General features: G+C 32.7%; 1 protein-coding gene across 1 annotated transcript in view; it reads left to right on the forward strand.

Moving 5' to 3' along the window:
• Strn-Mlck (Stretchin-Mlck) overlaps nt 1-20,352 on the forward strand; it is a 599,211-nt gene that overhangs the window by 489,426 nt on the left and 89,433 nt on the right. The window contains exons 30-32 of the mRNA XM_075373431.1: nt 6,936-6,987; nt 8,952-9,084; nt 11,353-11,509. Of these exons, the coding sequence (XP_075229546.1) occupies nt 6,936-6,987; nt 8,952-9,084; nt 11,353-11,509 (342 nt within the window). The remainder of the gene's footprint in view (nt 1-6,935; nt 6,988-8,951; nt 9,085-11,352; nt 11,510-20,352) is intronic.

Genomic DNA, 20,352 nt, shown 5'->3' on the forward strand with positions numbered 1-20,352 from the left:
CTCCATCTCACGCACTACTCCCATCTATACTGTGTGGAAAAAGATCCGTGCAAATTGCGGATCGCCAAAACAATCTATTCTCTGGCTTATTCACGAAGGAAAACTCTTTTCATCATCTTCTGCAGCGGTAACTACCTCAGCAAATTCTTTCCGCTCGGTGTCTCGTTTCATCATATAGTAACGAATTTAAGAGGTACAAGATACAGATGGAAGTATTATCCTTGAACGTTGGTGATTCGGTCGGTGAATTAAATGCTTCATTAGCATTCAACGAGTTGTCCCAGGATTTGACAACATTCGTCTCGGTATGCTGTCACACATTCCTCTTTCGGCGATACAACACCTATCGAACGTTTATCATGATTTATTCTCCGCACAAGTCTTCCCGCCCGTCTGGTCAGAAGCCGTTGTCGTACCGGTACTTAAACCTGGTAATGACAAGCAAGCCCCTCAAGCTACCGCCCTATCTCCTTGACAAGTATCTTATGCAAAGTAATGGAGAGAACGGTGAACCGCAGACTTACGTAGTAGTTGGAGAGACATGTCCTTTTATCTCAAAAACAGTGTGGTTTTCGACAAGGGTGATCCTCCATTGACCATTGGAAACAGCTATTCAGAACGCTTTCCTACTATGCCAACGTCCTCGTCGCTATCTTCTTTGATATATTAGAAAGGCGAAACGGCCTGGCGACGTGGTAATCCTAAGCGCTCTCAAAGAATGGAGAATCAAGGGCAATATGCGTACTTTTATTAGGGGTTTTTTAAATGGCCGAACTATTCCTGTTGGTCTTGAAGATTCTGTTTCGGGTAGCGTCAAGTTAGAGAATGGAGTACCTCAAGGAAGTGTATTAAGTGTCACCTTATTTTGTATAGCCATCAGCAGTATTACTAAATGTGTGCAGACGCCTGTTGTTTTGTGCTCTTTATTCGTCGATGATTTTGCTATATACATTGCGTCCCGTTCGACAGCCACAGCGGAGAGACTACTACAGAACACAATATCTCGCTTCGAAGCTTGGTCCAAGGTTACCGGTTTTACATTTTCACCTGAGAAAACAAAATGTGTAGTCTTTTCAGGTCTGCGGGACTCCTTTATTCCGCAAGTCTTACTCGGTGGAAAGCTAATTGCTATCCTGTTGTCAGATTTCTAGGTTTATTTTTTGATAGCCGCCTTACACGAGTCAAACACGTCAACGAATTAAAAACGAGATGTTCCAAACTTTTAGATATGCTGCGAGTCCTTAGCAGTACCAAGTGGGGTCGTTGTGAAATGCGTGCGTTATGCGGCCTTACGTCGCAAATAAGTTTTGAGCCAGTTGTTGGTATTTTAGATACTTTTAACGGTGTGTTTTATTTTTTTTATTTTCTTTTTGTGCTGTTTTGAATTTCATTTAATTTTTTTATTTTTTCGTGTTTTTTTATTTTGTTATCCGTGTTAATTTTTTAGTTTAAGTTTTAGTTATTATTCTGTTTTTTATTTCGTATTTTAATTTAAGTTTTAATTTTGTTTTTAAATTTCTGGTGTTTGTTTTTTTTGTTTTAATTATTATTCTTGTTTTATTAGATTTAACATTCTTTTTTTATATTTTATATTTTTGTTTTCCGGGCGATGATAACGTAAAAACATTTTTCGCCTGTAAAAAAACATTCTTGTTTTTCTTTTACATTGAATAAATACTTTTCTGACAAATGTAGTAACGTACTATTTCTAAATAAAATTGAAATTTTTCTTATTTTACTTTGTTTTTGTTCAACTTATCTTACACAGATTTGTTAAGAATTAAAGTTTCTATAAGTTTTCTTTAAACGGTTTACGAGTTTATTACTCGTTTAACATTATATATTTTATTTATAATTATGAATATTTTATAAAAAATGGTCTGCTGATAATGGAGTTAAAGCTCTGAAAGCACTAGAGACAGGTACTAGGTGTGTGAGAAAAGTAATGAGACTGACGTTTTACTTACTAAAGTTTTTATTTTTTTCAAACAACAATATTATCCCCTTCAAAGTAGTTTCCTTGGGCAGCTATACACCGGCGGAGTCGTTGTTCCCACTCCTGGAAGCAGCGCTGGATGGCTTCAACCGGTAGGGTTTTTAGCCGGTCGGTCACAGTCTTTTGAATGTTTTCCAGAGTTCCAAAATGACGTCCTTTTGAGACACCTTTCGATTTCGAGAAGAGGAAAAAGTCACAAGGACTTAAAATCAGGTGAATAGGGGGATTAAGGAACCGTAGGAATGCGTTTTGAGGTCAAACATTCCCTGATGGAAATGGCCGTGTGAAACGAGGTATTGTCATGATGAAGCATCCACTCGTCCACAGTGTCTGGTCTCACGCGAATCACTTTTTTCCTGAACCTTTTTATATTGTGCGTATTTTACGAGAAAATCTCCTGGGGTGATTAAAACAGAAATAAATATATGTATATATATTTTTTTTTCTTTTCTTATTCTTGATGGTTTGCCTTAACAGCTCTTTTTTCTTTTTCTGTTTTGCCATGGTATTCCATTGCTTGTTGCTTTTCGTCGCTTTTTTAAAATGCGATCATCATATAACTAATATAGTAGTTCGGCATACTTTGTGTGTTTTAATCAAACAATAATAACCTTTCTTGTGATTCTTGCATTAATATAAAAGAATGATAACAATATTTTTAAACTCCCAAACATATTTGATAACATCACGGTCCTGTAACTCTAAAACACCTATACCTATTTGCAGATACGATCTAAAAATAATTTTTTAGCTTTCTTCCGGTCCCGTGAATGGCACAAATGAATACATCCCGATTACTTTTAAAAAAAATATTATTCGACTTGAATTACGAAAACCGCTTAAATAATTTCACTATCAGAAATTATACGATTTACTTCTTTTTTTCATAATTAATATTTTATTTGCTGTAAAGTTTGTGTCGATGTATCGTTAAGGTCGACTTCAGTGGTGATTTATTTTTTTTAATTTTAACAACCTAATAATCGTCTTTTTGTAAATGTTACTACGCTGTTATCGATAAGTTATCGTGGAGGTAGTTATTATTTTTTTTGTGGAAATTTACGTTGTCTGTTTAATTGTTATTTATTAAAAAATTTTATTAAAAATTAATTAAAAATTTAATTAAACGTCAATATTATTTCAACTACAGCTAATATTATTACAATTGTACGGTAAAAAAATATTTTTTGAGCGCTAGAACTAGTTATTTTTCATGCTTTAAAGCAGTAAATTTTAAGTGTAAATCGCACAGTGGAAAGCAGTAATCTTAAGTACGCGACTAATTTTATTTTTACATAAATAAATTGAAAATTCGCGGTCTCAAAACAATTTATTTCAGTTCCTAATCGATAAATATGCGTTAAACATTAATGAAAAATATATAGTTATTGAATCGAGAAATAATTTTTACGGCCGAACAAATTTATCGATAAGAACTGAAGGTAGAGGCGAGAGCTCCAAGTATCCGTTTTCCTACTTAAGGCTGTAACGATAAGGAGATTTACGTTTGTTTTTTTATGCCTTATGGCTATACGGTACGGTATGGGAAATACGATATGAAAAATTTGTAGCGTATGAAAAAAAATTTAGTGTCAAAGCTAGCCCAGGATTTGAACTCAGAACCTTCCGGTCGACAAAGATATTGTCATTCTGCCGTAGAGATCGACAGAGCGGTAATAAATTGATTTTAACATATTAACTCTCTGTGAGATTCATCGTGTCATTTCGCAAACGAATCACCGTAATAAGGCTGTGAGCTTTTGCTGGATCCCCAGTCGTATCGGGATTTTAGGCGACGAACGCTCTGACGGAGGCTTATTTCCAGCCTCCTTTCACCGATCGCGTCGCTTCGAACAACCTTGTCTGTTTTCTAAAGAGGACGGTGCACGATGATCGATAAAGCGAGCGGGATGCTAATATTAACGATAAACTTTATCCGATCGAGAACACCGTGAAGCTCGTCGTGCGAAATAACAGTCGAGAGGAGGTTATTATCTGCCGTTTGCGAATAGGGCACACTGGGCTCGCTCGTGAATATCTGATGGTTCAAACAGATGCGCCGGTTTGCGCTCGCTGCGACTGCAGACTAACCGGCATCCCATCCTTGTGGATCGTATTGTTATGGGGCATCGCGTCGCAAGTTTAAACTACGGGCTAACGCGCAAACTATTCTAGGGGATAATGAAATGCCGTTAACTTACGTTCTACGATTTCTCAGGGTCTTCCGTTTATAGTAAAATGTATAAATTACTGCAGCGTGTTCCAACTATTAGTGCCATTTGCCGTAAAGTAAACGGTAATTTTATTATTTTAATCGAGGTATGTAATGCGGTGTACTCGTATCTTTGTGTTTTTATTTCGATTTTAGCATGCGTTACAAGCTTTTTAGTTTGAAGATGTATTTTTGTTTCTGGGTTATTAGTTTTTTATCGTCTATTTTTTAATATTTATTTTTTTCAATAGATATATCGTTTTCGGGCGATGATAACACGAAAGCGTTGTTCGCTTGAAAAACCAAAAAAAACAAAAAAATACATTTATGCTGTTATCAGAATGATTGTGCAGTAGACAAAATGTTGAAAAAATAATATTTATTTTTATCGATTCAAAATAAAAAGTTATATTTAATATTGTATTTCTTCTGGTCGTTCACCTATTCAAAAAGTCTACGTACGTACGTTTATACAAAAATTTAATCGCATTTTCTCACGGCTCAATAAAAGCAATAAAATTGCTGCGTTTAATTAAGATATTAATGTCTAATAATATAATCAAACACCTTTATGACCTCTTTATGAATTCTACGAACTATTTTTTTACCTCCTTTTAAAAGATTCTTAAAAGTTTTTATAAAAACTTAAAAAACAATGTAATATTTTTGTAAAAAAAAGAAATTACAATCGTTTTTATAATCGGAATTCTTAATTATACATTCGGTTTCACAAGTTTGTAATGTTGAATTTAATAAATTAAAATGTTTTTATATACTTTTAATAATTATTAATTTATTACTGAATAGAAGCATTATATGACCTTATCCGTTTACGTTTGGTTGTATTTATTGCGCTCGATTATTCTTATTTATTTACAATTATATATTTTTACGATAAAATGACGGTAATATTTATATCGTTGAAGATATATTACTATTATATCGATATAATTTTATAGTACGTATTTCATACTTGAACTGTGTTATCGTTATACGTAAATATATTTGTAGTTAATTATGCTGTATTTTGTTTCAGTTCACTCGTAAACGATTTTCGTTTCTATTATAAAAAAAAAATCCTATCTTTTTACATAAAAGTGTAGTATATGATCATCGATCATCTGGTTCAGTCGTGACTTAGCGAACGTGTGGTTATGAGTGTTAACATTTCCGTTTGATTTCTTTTTGTTATTAATATTTTAGCGGTACGTTAAATCTGATTTTTAACATTTATGATATTAATAAAAGTTGCGAAACCGTATGTGCGAAAATATATTATTTATTTCGTATATCGTTAATTAAAAAACAATTCAGCTATAAAATAAACAGAATCGGATCGCTGTTTACACGTACGATATGTATTACAACTTAGTAAACACCGACTTAATTTTAATTGTTTCATTGTTTTAAACGCAGTAATCGTTACGTACGTAGATTTTTCAACGCGTTTGTCCACCACCGTCGAAGACATATACTTACGTAAAACTATAAGAAAAACCTAACAAAATGTAATAAATATAACAGTTAAAAATTTATGTCGATCGCTTTTGCTATTTTTCAACACTGTATCGACCGATGTCGCCGGTAGTTAACTTGCCGGCTAGTAAACTGAAATTTAAACGAAACTATAAGAAAACAGATATTAGAATACGGTATTTTCAAAAACCGTGCAAGTCGGTGTGTTAAATTTGAACAGTCTGTTGGTTCAGTCATGTGTTTTTACTTATATTTATACGCTTCAAAATTTTCAGATGTATCGAACCGCGGTCTTTTTTTTTGTTTACGTGTAAAAGAGCAAAATGTGTTTGCAGATTTGTGATTTAGATCTGTTGCCGGATATTGACTTTACATCGTTAAGGACTGTTTTTTAAAACGACGACCCGTCCGGTTATTCGTCCCTTAAAATAAAATTACATAACTTTTCTAGGAGAAATATTCTACCGATTTTTGAATATTCAAATAATTCAGAAACACTTTGTCCGCTGCGCTAATAAAATAATACATTATTTAAAATACTTTACTGATTTTCAGTAACTAGTATTCGCAATATCCCGCATCTTCAGTCGGTATTAAATTTTATTAACGTTAAAACTTATTATTTTTAATAATTTGTGGTGTTAGGAAATGTAATATTTTCCCATCGTCGTAGTTTAAATACGTATTTGTGCCGTCCGGTACTGGAATCTTTGTTTTTCCTGTTTAGCCTCCGGGAATTACCGTTTAGATATTACTTTAGAAAATGAATGAGGATGATATGTAGGAGTGTAAATGAAGTGTAGTCTTTTACAATCTCAATTCGACCGTTCCTGAGATGTGCGGTTAATTGAAACCCGACCGCCAAAGAACACCGGTATCCACGATCTAGTATTCAAATCCGTGTAAAAGTAACTGCCTTTATTACGGTACTGGAATCTAATCTAGTTTAACGTTATAAGAATTGAATTTAACACCGACTAAAGATGCGGTATACCGCGAAAACAAGTAATTTAAAATCAATAAGGCAAGTTTAACTTACCTAATTACTGTGTTTTGGTATTTTGTATTTTATATAATATTAAATTCTAATGATTATTTTATAAAAGTTGAAAGAAACGCATCCTTATTACAATTTTTAACAACATTACAATTACACAATAGTCGGCTGTTTTACGGCGATTTGTAAATAAATATTTTTTTTTTAAACAATAATTAAGTAAAGATATTAAAAAATCAATTTTTTTATTACAGGGCAAAGTATTCAAAGAGACATGAACTCTGGACAAGTTGGTACTAAACTAAGGTACGTAAAATGGTTTACTGTTTCTTATATTTTTAAAAAGTTGCCTTTGCGCGTGAAAATTTAATGTAAAAATCTCATTAGCGTGTAGAACACGAAATATTTTGAATATGTTACGATTGCGGAATAGATTTAATTCTAACAAAGTTCGACATTTTTTTATACGCTCTTTACAGCCAACGTTTTATATTTTTTAGATGCCCGTCGGTTACAATAACTGTTACTGATAGGCGACCTTTAGTCGCTAATAGTAAATAAATAAATGATTTTTTATCTTTTAAACGCTTGCTCGTAATATCTCAGCGATGTATTTTTTACACTCGCCTTGGCTTCTTTAAAATTTTACAGTGTCACTTTGTAATCTTTTAATAGTACGCCGATGCCGGCGAATTTGATACTAATCATTAATAAGGCGACTTCCACCGGCAAACTATTAACAAAAAAAACAAAAAAAAAACAGATATTTTTCCCGTCAAATCAAACAGGTATTCCCAAAAATAACAAATAATCGATAATCTTATTAAATTTTCATCATCTTCTGCGTCAGATGAATGTAAATAATTTTTAGTAGGCGGTCAGGAAGCTTACACGTTCGGCTTGCTTCACAAAATCAATCGATCTGCCGCTCGACTGTACACCAGATCCTTGCGGACTGCGTATGTTATGCGGCTTTACGTCGCAAATTTAAATCGCCGAGGGACATACGGCAGATCCAAGGAAACGACAAGAATGTTCTAGACCGGATATTGTTACTTCTAATAAGAATTAATATATTTAATAAGATTTAACCCGTCATAAATTTTGATATTCACGTTTCATGTATTCTCCTTATTGCTGCGTTTCGTTTACCGTTTCAATTTTATTCCTATTATTACATTAGGTTTCATCGTAATTTTAACCCTATTTTACTAATATTTTAATATCCAAGAAGGAGCCTCGTGCTACTATTTTGATCTGGGCCTTGATAACGCGAAAGTAAAACAACATAATGCTGCTGAAATTTACTTTTCATGGTATTCACACCCGTAGATGATTTTACGGATGGGTGCTGTCATCTGCAGTTCGATAAGTTTAAGCCATCACTACCTTGTGCAATCGTTACGCATCTAGTAACTATGGACACTCGCGCATCTACTGCGTTTTCAGCAACCGCAATACACGTGCCGGTTTCTGCTGCGTTTCTAATTCGTTTAGGAGTTCCAGACGATGAACAAGTCAAGAAAGCTTGCGCACAAATAGCCTTCATGCATATGCGGTCGGCATTCTGATTAAATGTGTGCGCATGACGGTTACCGTGAAGAGATTATCCGATGTCGTTTGTGTGTAGAGCATGCCAGGATAGATTTCTAACGCCCTGATGTAACTGCTGTGTAATCCTTCTTATAATGCGTCATTGTGGCAAAGCTGTCTTCCGGAATCGGTAATATTCTGGACGATAATGCTGACAATACTACCTTGATGTTTGTACAGTACATATACGCTGTGTTTTTTATCTTTGTTTTGTAACAATTTCTCTTTTTTTTTGCAATATATTTTTTACATTCAACTTGCCGTTCCCTCACTGCATCGACTGTTAACATTGTTTCTTTCTGCCTGTATAATATCGCTTACAGTTGTTTTTTCTGTACTTACACGTCTTATTTTTTCCGCCGTTTCTATAAAGTGAAATTAAAACCGATTAATTGGTTTTAAACGTTTAATAAAAGTTATTAATTCAAAAAATATCTGGCTTGAGCCAATCTCAAGGAAAATGAATATTAAAATACGTAAATCAGATAATTGAGAACGTAATAAATATTTTTAGATTAAAAGACCGGTTCTGAACGTGAAAAAAAGAACGGTTCGATCCCTTCTGATGACTGATAATTAAAAAAAATTAAAACTTACATTTGTCGTTTGTTAAACTTTACTTTTGTAATTCTTTATTTTATTGTACTCGTACAATTTATTTTTTTTTTGTCGTTTAGTAATGTTCAAACACTGCCAGAAATAGCGAGAGAGTTGAAGGATATAAGGTGTTGCGACGGTGATAGTGTTACATTAGAGTGTAAAGTTTATGCGCAACCGTCACCTGAAATAAGATGGCTGAAGGATGGAAAGGTATTAAACTTATAAATTCTATTAATTAATACGTGAAAATATAACAGATTATTTATGATTTACCTATGTAATTTTTTTTTTTTTTAATTTGATTGTTAATAATGCGATATCCGACGGATTGGGTCTGCTTGGTAAAATCGTCATCGCAAATCAGATTTTCGAAGTTAAAGGTTTTGAGGTTCAAATCCTTGTAAAGGTAAGTTTCTTTTATACGGATCTCAATACTAGACAGAGGTAACCGGCGTACTTTGGCGACCCTGAATTTGTGTAAGACTACACCTAGTTTTCAAGTTTTAATATCATAGCCTCTTATTGGGCCGTGATGTTGCTTATCGTTCCTAAGTTGAAAGGTTGCATGCAACGTGCACATTAGAAACAGAAAAAAAATTATGCGATTGTGTTTATCGCTATTTCTATGTTGTAGAAAGAGAATATTTGTTTATTTATTTTTATAATAAACATTTACACCATCTTACTTCTGTAATCAGTAATAATAATTATCCAGCGTTTTTAAAAATTACATACTTATTTTTAATAAATAATGTGTTTTATAATGCGTACTTTACGGTAAAGTACACTAATTTTGTATATTTAGCTATAAGACTTTCTGAATTTTATTATTGAATAATTACAAGTTGATTATTTCATTAAGGTCTTATAATAACTTTCTAAAGGAAAATTTAAAAATTTAATGAAAATGAAGTTTTTAATCGTGAAATAGTTTGTACTTCTTCTTCACCTAAACTTTCTTACGGATGTAAAATCACGTATAAAGAACCTGAGGAAACAGCAGGCACTATTTTTTAATGTTAATGATGATTTACTGCAGATATTTTTTTCTTCTTTTAGTACGACCGGTTTTGGATTATTCTATTCTCCGATTGCTTATAAATTTTCACGTGAATTTTACTCGCGCTTAAATACGTTTTGGTTCTTAAGTTTCCGTGTTTGTTGTGAACTTTATGTACGCTTATATTTATTTCATTATTTTGGGCTATTAACGACGAACTGTTTACACGTTTTATCTTTTTTTAGCTTGAATGTACATTATATTTCGTAATTAAATTTCAAATTGATTTTTCCTTCGGTTATTTTTGTTTTTCAATATACTAGGCTCACTCGTGGATATCTGATGACTCAAACAGACGGACCAATAGGAGCAATATAGGAGTTGCTTTACAAACCTTGTTGTATTTTTATATTCGTATTTTATTATTTATGAAATTTTCGCTAAATATTTTTTGTCTCATTTTTTTCTTTAACCGTTTACTTTCCTGCCGTCATAGCTCTAGATTTACGCTGCGAGAAGGAAAGCGCGGTAATCGATCAAAAAATGGGGTACGGGAATTTTTGCATTTCTCGATGTTTCATGAGTCAGCCACCCTGTAAAACAAAAAAAAAAGTGGAAGGGTAATGTTCGTACGTACGTATATACATGTTTTCGCGTGTTTGAAGCTTAATAACTTTATGTGGATTTTTATGAAATGTGACGTAGATTCGTGTATATGAGGTTGTGGTAAACCTACATGCGTACGTACTTATCTTACCGTTTAAAAAAGACTATATGTCCCCCAAATCGTTCCTTTCCCAAAAAACCGAAAAAGGCTTTCTTATTCGTAGCTCAAAAAATTGGAGGCAATATTGGGGATAAGGAGTCCAATCGAAGTTTAAAAATATCAATTTTTTAATTTTTTAAACTTTTTTCAAATTTATCTAAAGTTTTAATAATATTATCAAAAAATATTATAATTCTCCCCCAGTCCCCTCAAAAAAAAATCTTAGGTAATTTTTTTTTGTTGTACATTTTCAGTAGAATTCTTTTTTTAGTTTCTTCCATTTAAAATAGTAAATGTAGACTGATCAAAACATTTTCTTGGGAGTGATTTTGGTGATGGGGAAAAAGAAAAAAGTAAAAAATCATCAATTTTTTGAATTTTTAAAATTTTTTTCACGTATAATTATTTTTCCACCGAGTAACAACAAATAACCTACGTTAGCAAAGTATAACTACTTTTTTCATAAAACTTTCAGTTTTTTTTGTAAGTTTCAAGTGAAATTAAATTTAAATTTGTAGTTGACTTGTGACGTGACATTTCTTTTTCGATGTTCAAGCTATCTCTCGAGTTTTTCTTCCCGTCAAAATTTAAAATAATTATTTTTTTAGATAAAATTAGAAAGATAAATTAAAATTGTTTAAACAGTGCTGGATTCTGTTTTAAATTTGAACGTTAAGTTGAAATTCTTATATATTGTATCTCTTGTTGACAGATATTACCGATGGGTGGAGATATTTCAAATGAAATGGATGGTGATATCGCTAGGTTAATTATAAAAAAAGTATATCCAGAAGATGAAGGTGAATATACTTGTATGGCATACAACGAACTCGGTAGGGCACTTACATCAGCTTGTCTTATTGTAGATGGTACGTATTAATTCTTCAGTTTCATTTTTTTAAGAGATCATTGTTTTTCAGATTAATTACTAAAAAATTTTGATGAGCTTAAAAAATTGCACGTACGATATAAAAATGAAGTAAAAAAGAATTTATTCATTGAGTAGTTAGTAAATTATGTTGTTATAAAATCCATTGACCGTTACTGCGATTATAAAGCGATTTTAGCGTGCGATTAAATTAAAAGAGCAGGTACAAAATTAAGTGTTGTAATTGTAATTATTAAGGAATTATGTTTTTGTGTAAATTGAAAAATTATATTACTGTTATATGTTTTCAGATATCTGGTACTGATTTATTTAAATAGAGTAAAAAATTATTTATTGTTTAACAATGATATTGTTACACTCAAAGGAAGGCAGAGTTATATTAAACGGAATCCGTCATAGTCTACGGTTAGAAATAACAAAATATAGCAATTGGATGCAGAGTTTAGATAAATTAAGGCAGGTTGACTGCTGCTAACCCACCGGGTTGGTCTAGTGGTGAACGCGTCTTCCCAAATCAGCTGATTTGGAAGTCGAGAGTTCCAGCGTTCAAGTCCTAGTAAAGTCAGTTATTTTTACGCGGATTTGAATACTAGATCGTGGATAACGGTGTTCTTTGGCGGTCGGGTTTCAATGAACCACACATCTCAGGAACGGTTGACATGAGACTGTACAAGACAACACTTCATTTACACTCGTACATATTATCCTCATTCATCCTCTGAAGAATTATCTAAACGGTAGTTACCGGAGGCGAAACAGGAAAATGAAAGGTTGACTGCTGCTGAACCAAAGAAAACTCAGGTCCTAGCAGTAACGGGCAGGAGGAGAATCAGAACCATCCGTGTACGTGTAGTCGAACATATTGAGATGACCTCGCATGTGAAATACCTTGAGATGTGGTTGCAGCAGTCGGGGAAATATAGCAAGCATATCGAAGAGATTAAGACAAAGGCTGAAAAATGCGATAAATACTCTTAGCAGGCTGATGGGGCACAAATAGGCCCGAAAGCGTCCAAACGAAAATTGTTTATGGCCGCCGCGACTTCCATAATGTTTTATGTCGTACCAGCGTGGCATGCGGCTTTCGATATTCAGCGGAACAAGAAAAAGCTAAATGCGCTGCAACGGAGGATGAATCTTTAAGATTAGATCCGCGTATAGAACGGTGTCCACTATAGCGGCGGGAGTCCTCGCGGGGGTTCCGCCGATCCAACTTCGGGCGAGGAAACGCTTACGCATCTATGAGGGAATTAGTCGGCAAGATGCGACAGACATACTAATGCAGGAATTGCAGGCTACGTAGGATACTGCCCAAACGAGCAACTGGACGAAAAGGTTGATCCCCAGACTGCGCCCGCGAATGGAGAGGGGATACGGAGAGGTGAGGTATTCCATCTCCCAGTTCCTCTCTGGCCATGGGGGATTTGGAGAATATCTACAAAAGTTTAAAAGAAGAAAATTTAACAATCGTATATATTCTGGATATATCGACTCACCGGAACGTACTTTCTTCGCCTGTGAGAGACGGTCAGATACCAAGGAAAAGGAGCAATCGACGACGAACATTACTCGGGATGGGATGCAGTCGTAAACGTTACGTTAAAAGGAACATAAGAATGGAGACGGATCAAAAATACGATACCAAAAAGTTTAGAAAAGAAGGAGCTCGAGAGTGACAACCGGTTCCGGGAATTAATATAAGAAAACCGGTTTGAGACCCGGTGACTGGGGAGGGGCCAGGGAGGGGCCCGACGTAGTCGGGTCCGGGTTACTCCTCTCTGGTTTGCCGGTGACGGTTGATGATGTGAACTGTGATAACGATAAGATATCAGAGATAATGAAAAGACACCCGTAAGTAAATAGAGCATAACAGAGGAATATAAATAGGGTTGTATAGAGGAGTGAAACAGAACGTGTATTTGTATAGAAGAATTAAAGACAGCGAAATACAGGAGTTAAAATAGAAGAGTAAGTTGTATTAAGTAGAAGACGTAATATTATATGATAGCTATGGGACTAGTACATGGATTACGATTAGAAGAAAAAAAAGAAAAAAAGATGAGTCCCGGCCGCTGGAGAGGGGCCCGGGAACGACATCTTCGGGCCCGGACTACCCCTCTTTGGTTTGTAAGGTACAAAACAAAACGAATTCCTTAAAAGATCTGAACCGGCGAGCTGACCTACCGCACCGGACATACAGCCGCCGACGATCGGGGAGGCTCGTTAGTCTAGACATTCTGCTTAGGCCGAGCTAAGCAAATTATTCAAATCCGTACAAAAGTAACTGCTTTTACAAGGATTTGAACCTTAAAACTCTCAACTTTGAAATCAGCTGATGTGCGATGACAAGTTCACTACTAGACCAAACCGGTTTTGCATTGTGAACCACAGAAACTTACATTCTTGGATAATTGTAATTGTAAGATTGACCATTTATATTCATTTGCCAAATTTTTTTTTTTTTTTTTGTAGGCACCAATTTGAATCTCGCTCACTGAAATGCTGTGATGCCAAAATTTATGTCTCACTTTTTTTATATTATTATTACACAGAATTAAAAATAGAATGAAATTTCTTTTAAAAATGTATAGATTGAAAAGAAAAAGAAAATTGGAATATTAAAATAAAATTAAATGTAAAAGAAATCTTGTATTATGGTTGTAGCAGTCAACCTGTTAACCCACAAGACATATTAGGTACATGTTGGTTCATCTGTTATCGCTAAAGGACTCTTTAACTGAGTAGATTTCTATTACCATTCACAGCTGTATTATTATATGAATCTGTACACATATTTATACTGTGATAGTTGAGGAAATATAACTGAAATAATAACAGTATTAAATTTATGCGTGAATTTTTTGGAGAAATACAAAACAAATAACTCAAATTTAATTTTATATTCTTTCTAGACGGTACCATTTTTTTTTAAATATAGAGTTAATGCAATATAAATTTAAGTAACAGCAAGAATTGCCTAATTTAATCAAACATTATCTTCACTGTTGGCATGCAACTACTGTAAAGTCCTTTCAGCAGCTTTATCTATAGTTCATAAATTGATGCTTATATTTTGTATATTTATCTAAAGTGTGTTCAAAAAGTGACGGACCTTATGGGAAAGTGAGTAAATTACAATAGTTTATAGTTGTTGAAAGTGGTCTCCATTATATGGTTCACATAATTGAATACAAAATGTAAAAAGAAATAGAGCTTTCAGCAGGACAATGCTACAGCATAAACAGCCAATAACACTGACTTTCTTGGACCAGTATTTTCATGAACAAGTGATTTTGAATGGGTTGTGGGCCCCCTCAGTCTCCTGATTTATTCCCTCCTGACTTTTTCTTGTGGGGATACGTTAAGGATGCTGCTTACAAAACACATTCTCACACCGTTCCCTAATTGCAGAGCGAAATTGAACAATGTGTTGCTGCAATTCCTCAACAAACATTACAGCATGTGTTTAAAAACATGCAATGTCAGACATCGTATTCAATTATGTGAATTGTATATTGGAGACCACTTTCAACAACTATTGTAACTTACTTATTTTCCCATAAGGTTGCATCACTTTTTAAACACTCTTTATTAATCTTCCTCTTCCACTATTCCAAGGAATACCAAGGAATTAGATCAAAAATAGCTTCCTTAAGAACTAAATAATACAAACTATAATTGTAAAGCTACTTCTAAATTATGAGTCATAAACGCAGACCAGATCATCTCAATTTTTTTTTTGTCTTCAGTCATTTGACTGGTTTGATGCAGCTCTCCAATATTCCCTATCTAGTGCTAGTCGTTTCATTTCAGTATACCCCCTACATCCTACATCCCTAACAATTTGTTTTACATATTCCAAACGTGGTCTGCCTACACAATTTTTTCCTTCTACCTGTCCCTACAACATTAAAGAAACTATTCCAGGATGCCTTAATATGTGGCCTATAAGTCTGTCTCTTCTTTTAGCTATATTTTTCCAAACGCTTCTTTCTTCATCTATTTGCCGCAACACTTCTTCATTTGTCACTTTATCCACCCATCTGATTTTTAACATTGTCCTATAGCACCACATTTCAAAAGCTTCTAATCTTTTCTTCTCAGATACTCTGATTGTCCAAGTTTCATTTCCATATAAAGCGACACTCCAAACATATAGTTTCAAAAATCCTTTCCTGACATTTAAATTAATTTTTGATGTAAACAAATTATATTTCTGACTGAAGGCTTGTTTCACCAGTGCTATTCGGCATTTTATATCGCTCCTGCTTCGTCCATCTTTAGTAATTCTACTTCCCAAATAACAAAATTCTTCTACCTCCATAATCTTTTCTCCTCCTACTTTCACTTTCAGTGGTCCATCTTTGTTATTTCTACTACATTTCATTACTTTCGTTTTGTTCTCAATATCACAAAGTATTATACCAAATCAATTACTGCCTTTAACCCAGAAAGGACAGTTTATATTTATTCCAATTCTATTATAATATTTAAGTAACTATAGTGATATCGTGAGTATTTTTAAATACATATCTCCATCTTAGTTAAATAACTATTTTTGATTTCACTTACTACAAACACACTTTTACTTTTATAACTTTTACTTTGTTTTAGAACTATTATTTTTGGGTTTTACTTAAGGGTGAAATATTCAATAAACTGATTATAAAATCGAAACCATAGTAATTACTTTTTTTGTAATAAAATACTATAACTAAAAATAGAAACATGAAAAAAAAATTCTAGTAGCACCATTTGATTTTATGTTGTTTATTTTTATATTAAAATAACTTAGTTTTTAGATTATTTATCATATTTACAAAAAATGAAACTGTTCCTTTAGTAGCTGTATTATTTTATTATAATATTTAAGTAACTATAGTGATTATTTTGAATATGTTTAAATATTCATACTCCATATTAAATAAATTAACTGTTTTTGATTTAACTAATTACAAATACACACCACACAGTAACAATGAACTCAATACACCATACATTCAACTTAATAATTAATAAATAATAATAGTAATGCGTAAACATAACAAATTACAAAAAAAAAAAATAATATCCCTAAGCATTTTAGTAGAAATTGGAAGCAATCCAATTTTCCTTCCAAAAAGCTTGTACTCAGAAGGATTTCATGAGTCATGTGGCAGCTCCAAATGAACAAATATAAGAATAAATGTTCAAAAAGTAAGTGTTAAGTAAATTATTTAGTATTTAATTTGAGTATTAAATTATTTTCAAACTGCATTAGGTAATTGGACACTTCCATATTTATAGACACTTGTCTGACTCATATTACATGAGTCAGACAAGTGGCTATAAATAGCATTTGATGTTACCATTCAAAATAAAATTATTGTCCAGAATTTTCCCTTATCCACCAGAAACTACCCGACTGTAATACTATGAAAAACTGAAGTCTCTGTGTCAATTTTGGTATTTCTTGCAGTGTTATATAAAGCAATTAATTTTGGTCTACTTACTTACTTTGGGAAATTATGGAATTAATGGAGGAATCAAACGTACATCATTAAGCACATAATTTAATTCGAAACATGTATAAAACAGGTTAACGAGGGAGTGTATCCTAATTTTCATTCATCCAAAAAGCTAAAATATTTATACATTTATTAAAAACTTTTTTTAAAAAGGGATTGAAAAAGGAAAGTAAACAGAATGAAATAGACCACCTCAATGAAAGTTATTTAAATATTAAAAAAAAAACATTTACTTCCTAAATGCTTTGTAAATATACTTTCAGAAGCTCTTTTTTAGAATATTTTACACTTTAAGATTAGTGACATTAACAAAGCACAGTGTGTGCTTTGGATAAATTATACTAAGTCATATTTAGATATTGATATGATTTTGATTTTGCTTTCTTTTCAATCGTACGAGTGTGTCTTATGACGTCAGATTCTGTCTATAAGAACTTTGTTTAATTTAACTCTGTTGTAAACATTTTAATAGATTGAGTCTTCTCTGTGGCAATGACATGATCATCTAATAATGAATTGTGTCATCTAAGACCACAACTTTTGTTCTATAATTTTTACAGATATACTCATCATGATTGTTTAAGTGAGTGTCCCCTGATAACAGTTCATAAGATTGTTTAAGCTCGGCATGGATTTAATATGATTTTTAAGCTACCTTTTATGTTTCCTGTACTTTTATGTAATTATCCACTGTAGTCATTTCTGCCGCTTCATTGTCACCTTAAAACAATTATCTTTAAAAAAAATTAATGCTTTTCATGTTATATTACAACAGTTTTGTGAACATCTCTATCAGGTGATCATGATCTAGTGATTTACAATGATGAAGACTCATAATTCTTCTTGCGTATATATGCAGGATGATTTTATCGGATGTATTTTGGTAGTTGGAATAGATTTACTTATCAAAGACTGTATTTCCTGCTGAACTGGATGCCATACATACAGCTCTTCATCGCATCACTCATGGATTCCTTTATTTTCTGATTTAGCACATGCACTTGAAGTGCTAAATAATTATGGACCCGCTAATTAGGACATTCCAATATTTATTTTTATTATCGGTTACTGTAATACAGATGTTACTCACTGGTGGATTCCTATCCTGTAGGAATCCTACTTACTTAATATGAAAATGTAGCTCCTAAGGAAACCATCCATTCAGTTGATCCATGTTCACAGAACATGTTAGTCATTCTGAATAGACAATGTTTCATTTTCATTAAGTCTTCATTAAAAGCAGTTTGAGAAAATGATTGGGTGTCACATGCTGACACGCATTTTTTTAAAGGTACTTGGTCAGAGTAGAAGTCATCAGCGAGGCTGTCACTGTTTAAAAGTTATCTATTGTCATTTGCACTTGGATCTCTATATAGATAACTGAACGACTTCATTGTTACCGTTTGTCATGTTCTGAATTGTGTAGGTTCTGTGATTTTGCTCTGAAAAATGTCTGTTAGACTTTTGCATAGAATTCCAATGCTCTGGGTTACAATATTTCTGAAATAGTGAAAACTTTTCAAATTTCTAAAATGTGGTAATCTGACATCTGAATTTTAATCTATTACTGTGGGTAGTCTTTTATATTTATGAGTTGTATTAATTTTGTCTCTGTATATTTATACATATAAATATACATAATTTATAATTGAATTATAACTGTGGTTTTTTTGTATATTAACTATAATTATTTAGGAAATAAATCATAGCATCATAAGTAGTAGTAACCAACTGGTAAAAAAAAAAAGGTATAAAGAAAAAAAATTACTTGTATTTAAGAAATATGAGTGTGTGTATATATCTCTCTCTCTCTCTGTGTGTGTGTAAAAATTTAAATTATTAGAAAATATATAAATATATATATATATTAATTTTTTTTTCTAATAATTTATTTATATTAGAAAATACATATATATTTTCTAATAATTTATGTAAAATATTTTTGAAAGTTTATTTTAGTTCTGTATGAAACGTACTTGTGTTTAGTACCAATTAGTAAATTCCTAAGGAATTACTTAACTTCCCTTTTTGTATAGTCTATTCAATCTGTATGTTTACTTTGAAATTATTAATACTATTTTTCTTTTAACATTCAGCAGCTTTTTTGTTCTATAAAAATAAATCTGCTTGTCCATAAGAAAAATGAATCTGATTATACAGTAACTTAATCAGAATATGTTAGATATATATCAACTTTTTGATTTACTTTTATAAGTGGTTAATATTTCTTCAGCTAAAGTAGTTTATTCTTCGGTTTTGTGAAAGAAGTTGGCTCCCTACATCATGACACTTTTAACACCTTTCATGAGATAATTAGAATAAACATATCAACTGATGGTGGCATTTTAGTCAAAACAGTCTTCTTACTGATTCCCTAAAATTTGTTTCTACTCATCATCTTATCTCTGCAATCTGTCTTATTGTAAATTATTTCTCCTATCTATGAGTAACTATAATAAAAGCTACTTTGGCTCTTTACGTGACACGGTTAAAAGAGAGATTGTCATCTAAATATACAAAAAAAGTCAAGTGTATGGTATTTTCACACTATACATTAAAAAAAAAGTAGATTAGTGTAGATAAATAAATTTAAATGTTAGGTTGTGAAATCACAATATAAAATTATCTGAAATATAAACCATTTATTTTGAAAAATAAAGACATGCCTTTCTAGTGGAATTTAATTTCATAATTGTTTGATCAAAGCACAGTGATACTGTTGGATGCGCTTTTGTTGTGAATGACAAAACTTATGTGTTTCATCTACCTGGTATTACAAGTGTCTATAATGCTGAACTGTACACAATCAAAATAGCCTTGAATATCATTAAATAAAAATATTGTCGCATCCTCATCTGTAGCGATTCATATGGTGCTGTCCAAACTGTAGAGAATTTGTTTTCCAGACATCCTATTGTCACTGAAATGCATAATACAATCGCTGAATTAAATCATCACAACACACAGAAGAATTTCTACTCGATCCCTATCCATGTGGGAATCCTGGGTAACAAACATGCGGATTCTGCTGCTAAAGATGCATGTAGCCAACCATCTTTCTCCACTTGAGTTACAACTACTGATTTCATTAATTCCATTAAACATACACTTCGAAGAAGGTGGTAAGATGACTGGACTGCTACTACAGCGGATAATAAACTCCAACACATAAAATACAAGATGTTACCATGGTATTCCTTCATGCAGAAAAATTTGCCAAGAGGAAGTGGTCTTGTGTCAGTTGTGATTAAGACAAACCTGAGCTACTCACGGACACCAGATGTCAGCAGACAGCGGACCACCTGTGTGTCAGATG

The sequence above is a fragment of the Lycorma delicatula genome, chromosome 8, assembly GCF_047948215.1.
Source record: "Lycorma delicatula isolate Av1 chromosome 8, ASM4794821v1, whole genome shotgun sequence".
NCBI classification, from domain to species: Eukaryota; Metazoa; Arthropoda; class Insecta; order Hemiptera; family Fulgoridae; genus Lycorma; species Lycorma delicatula.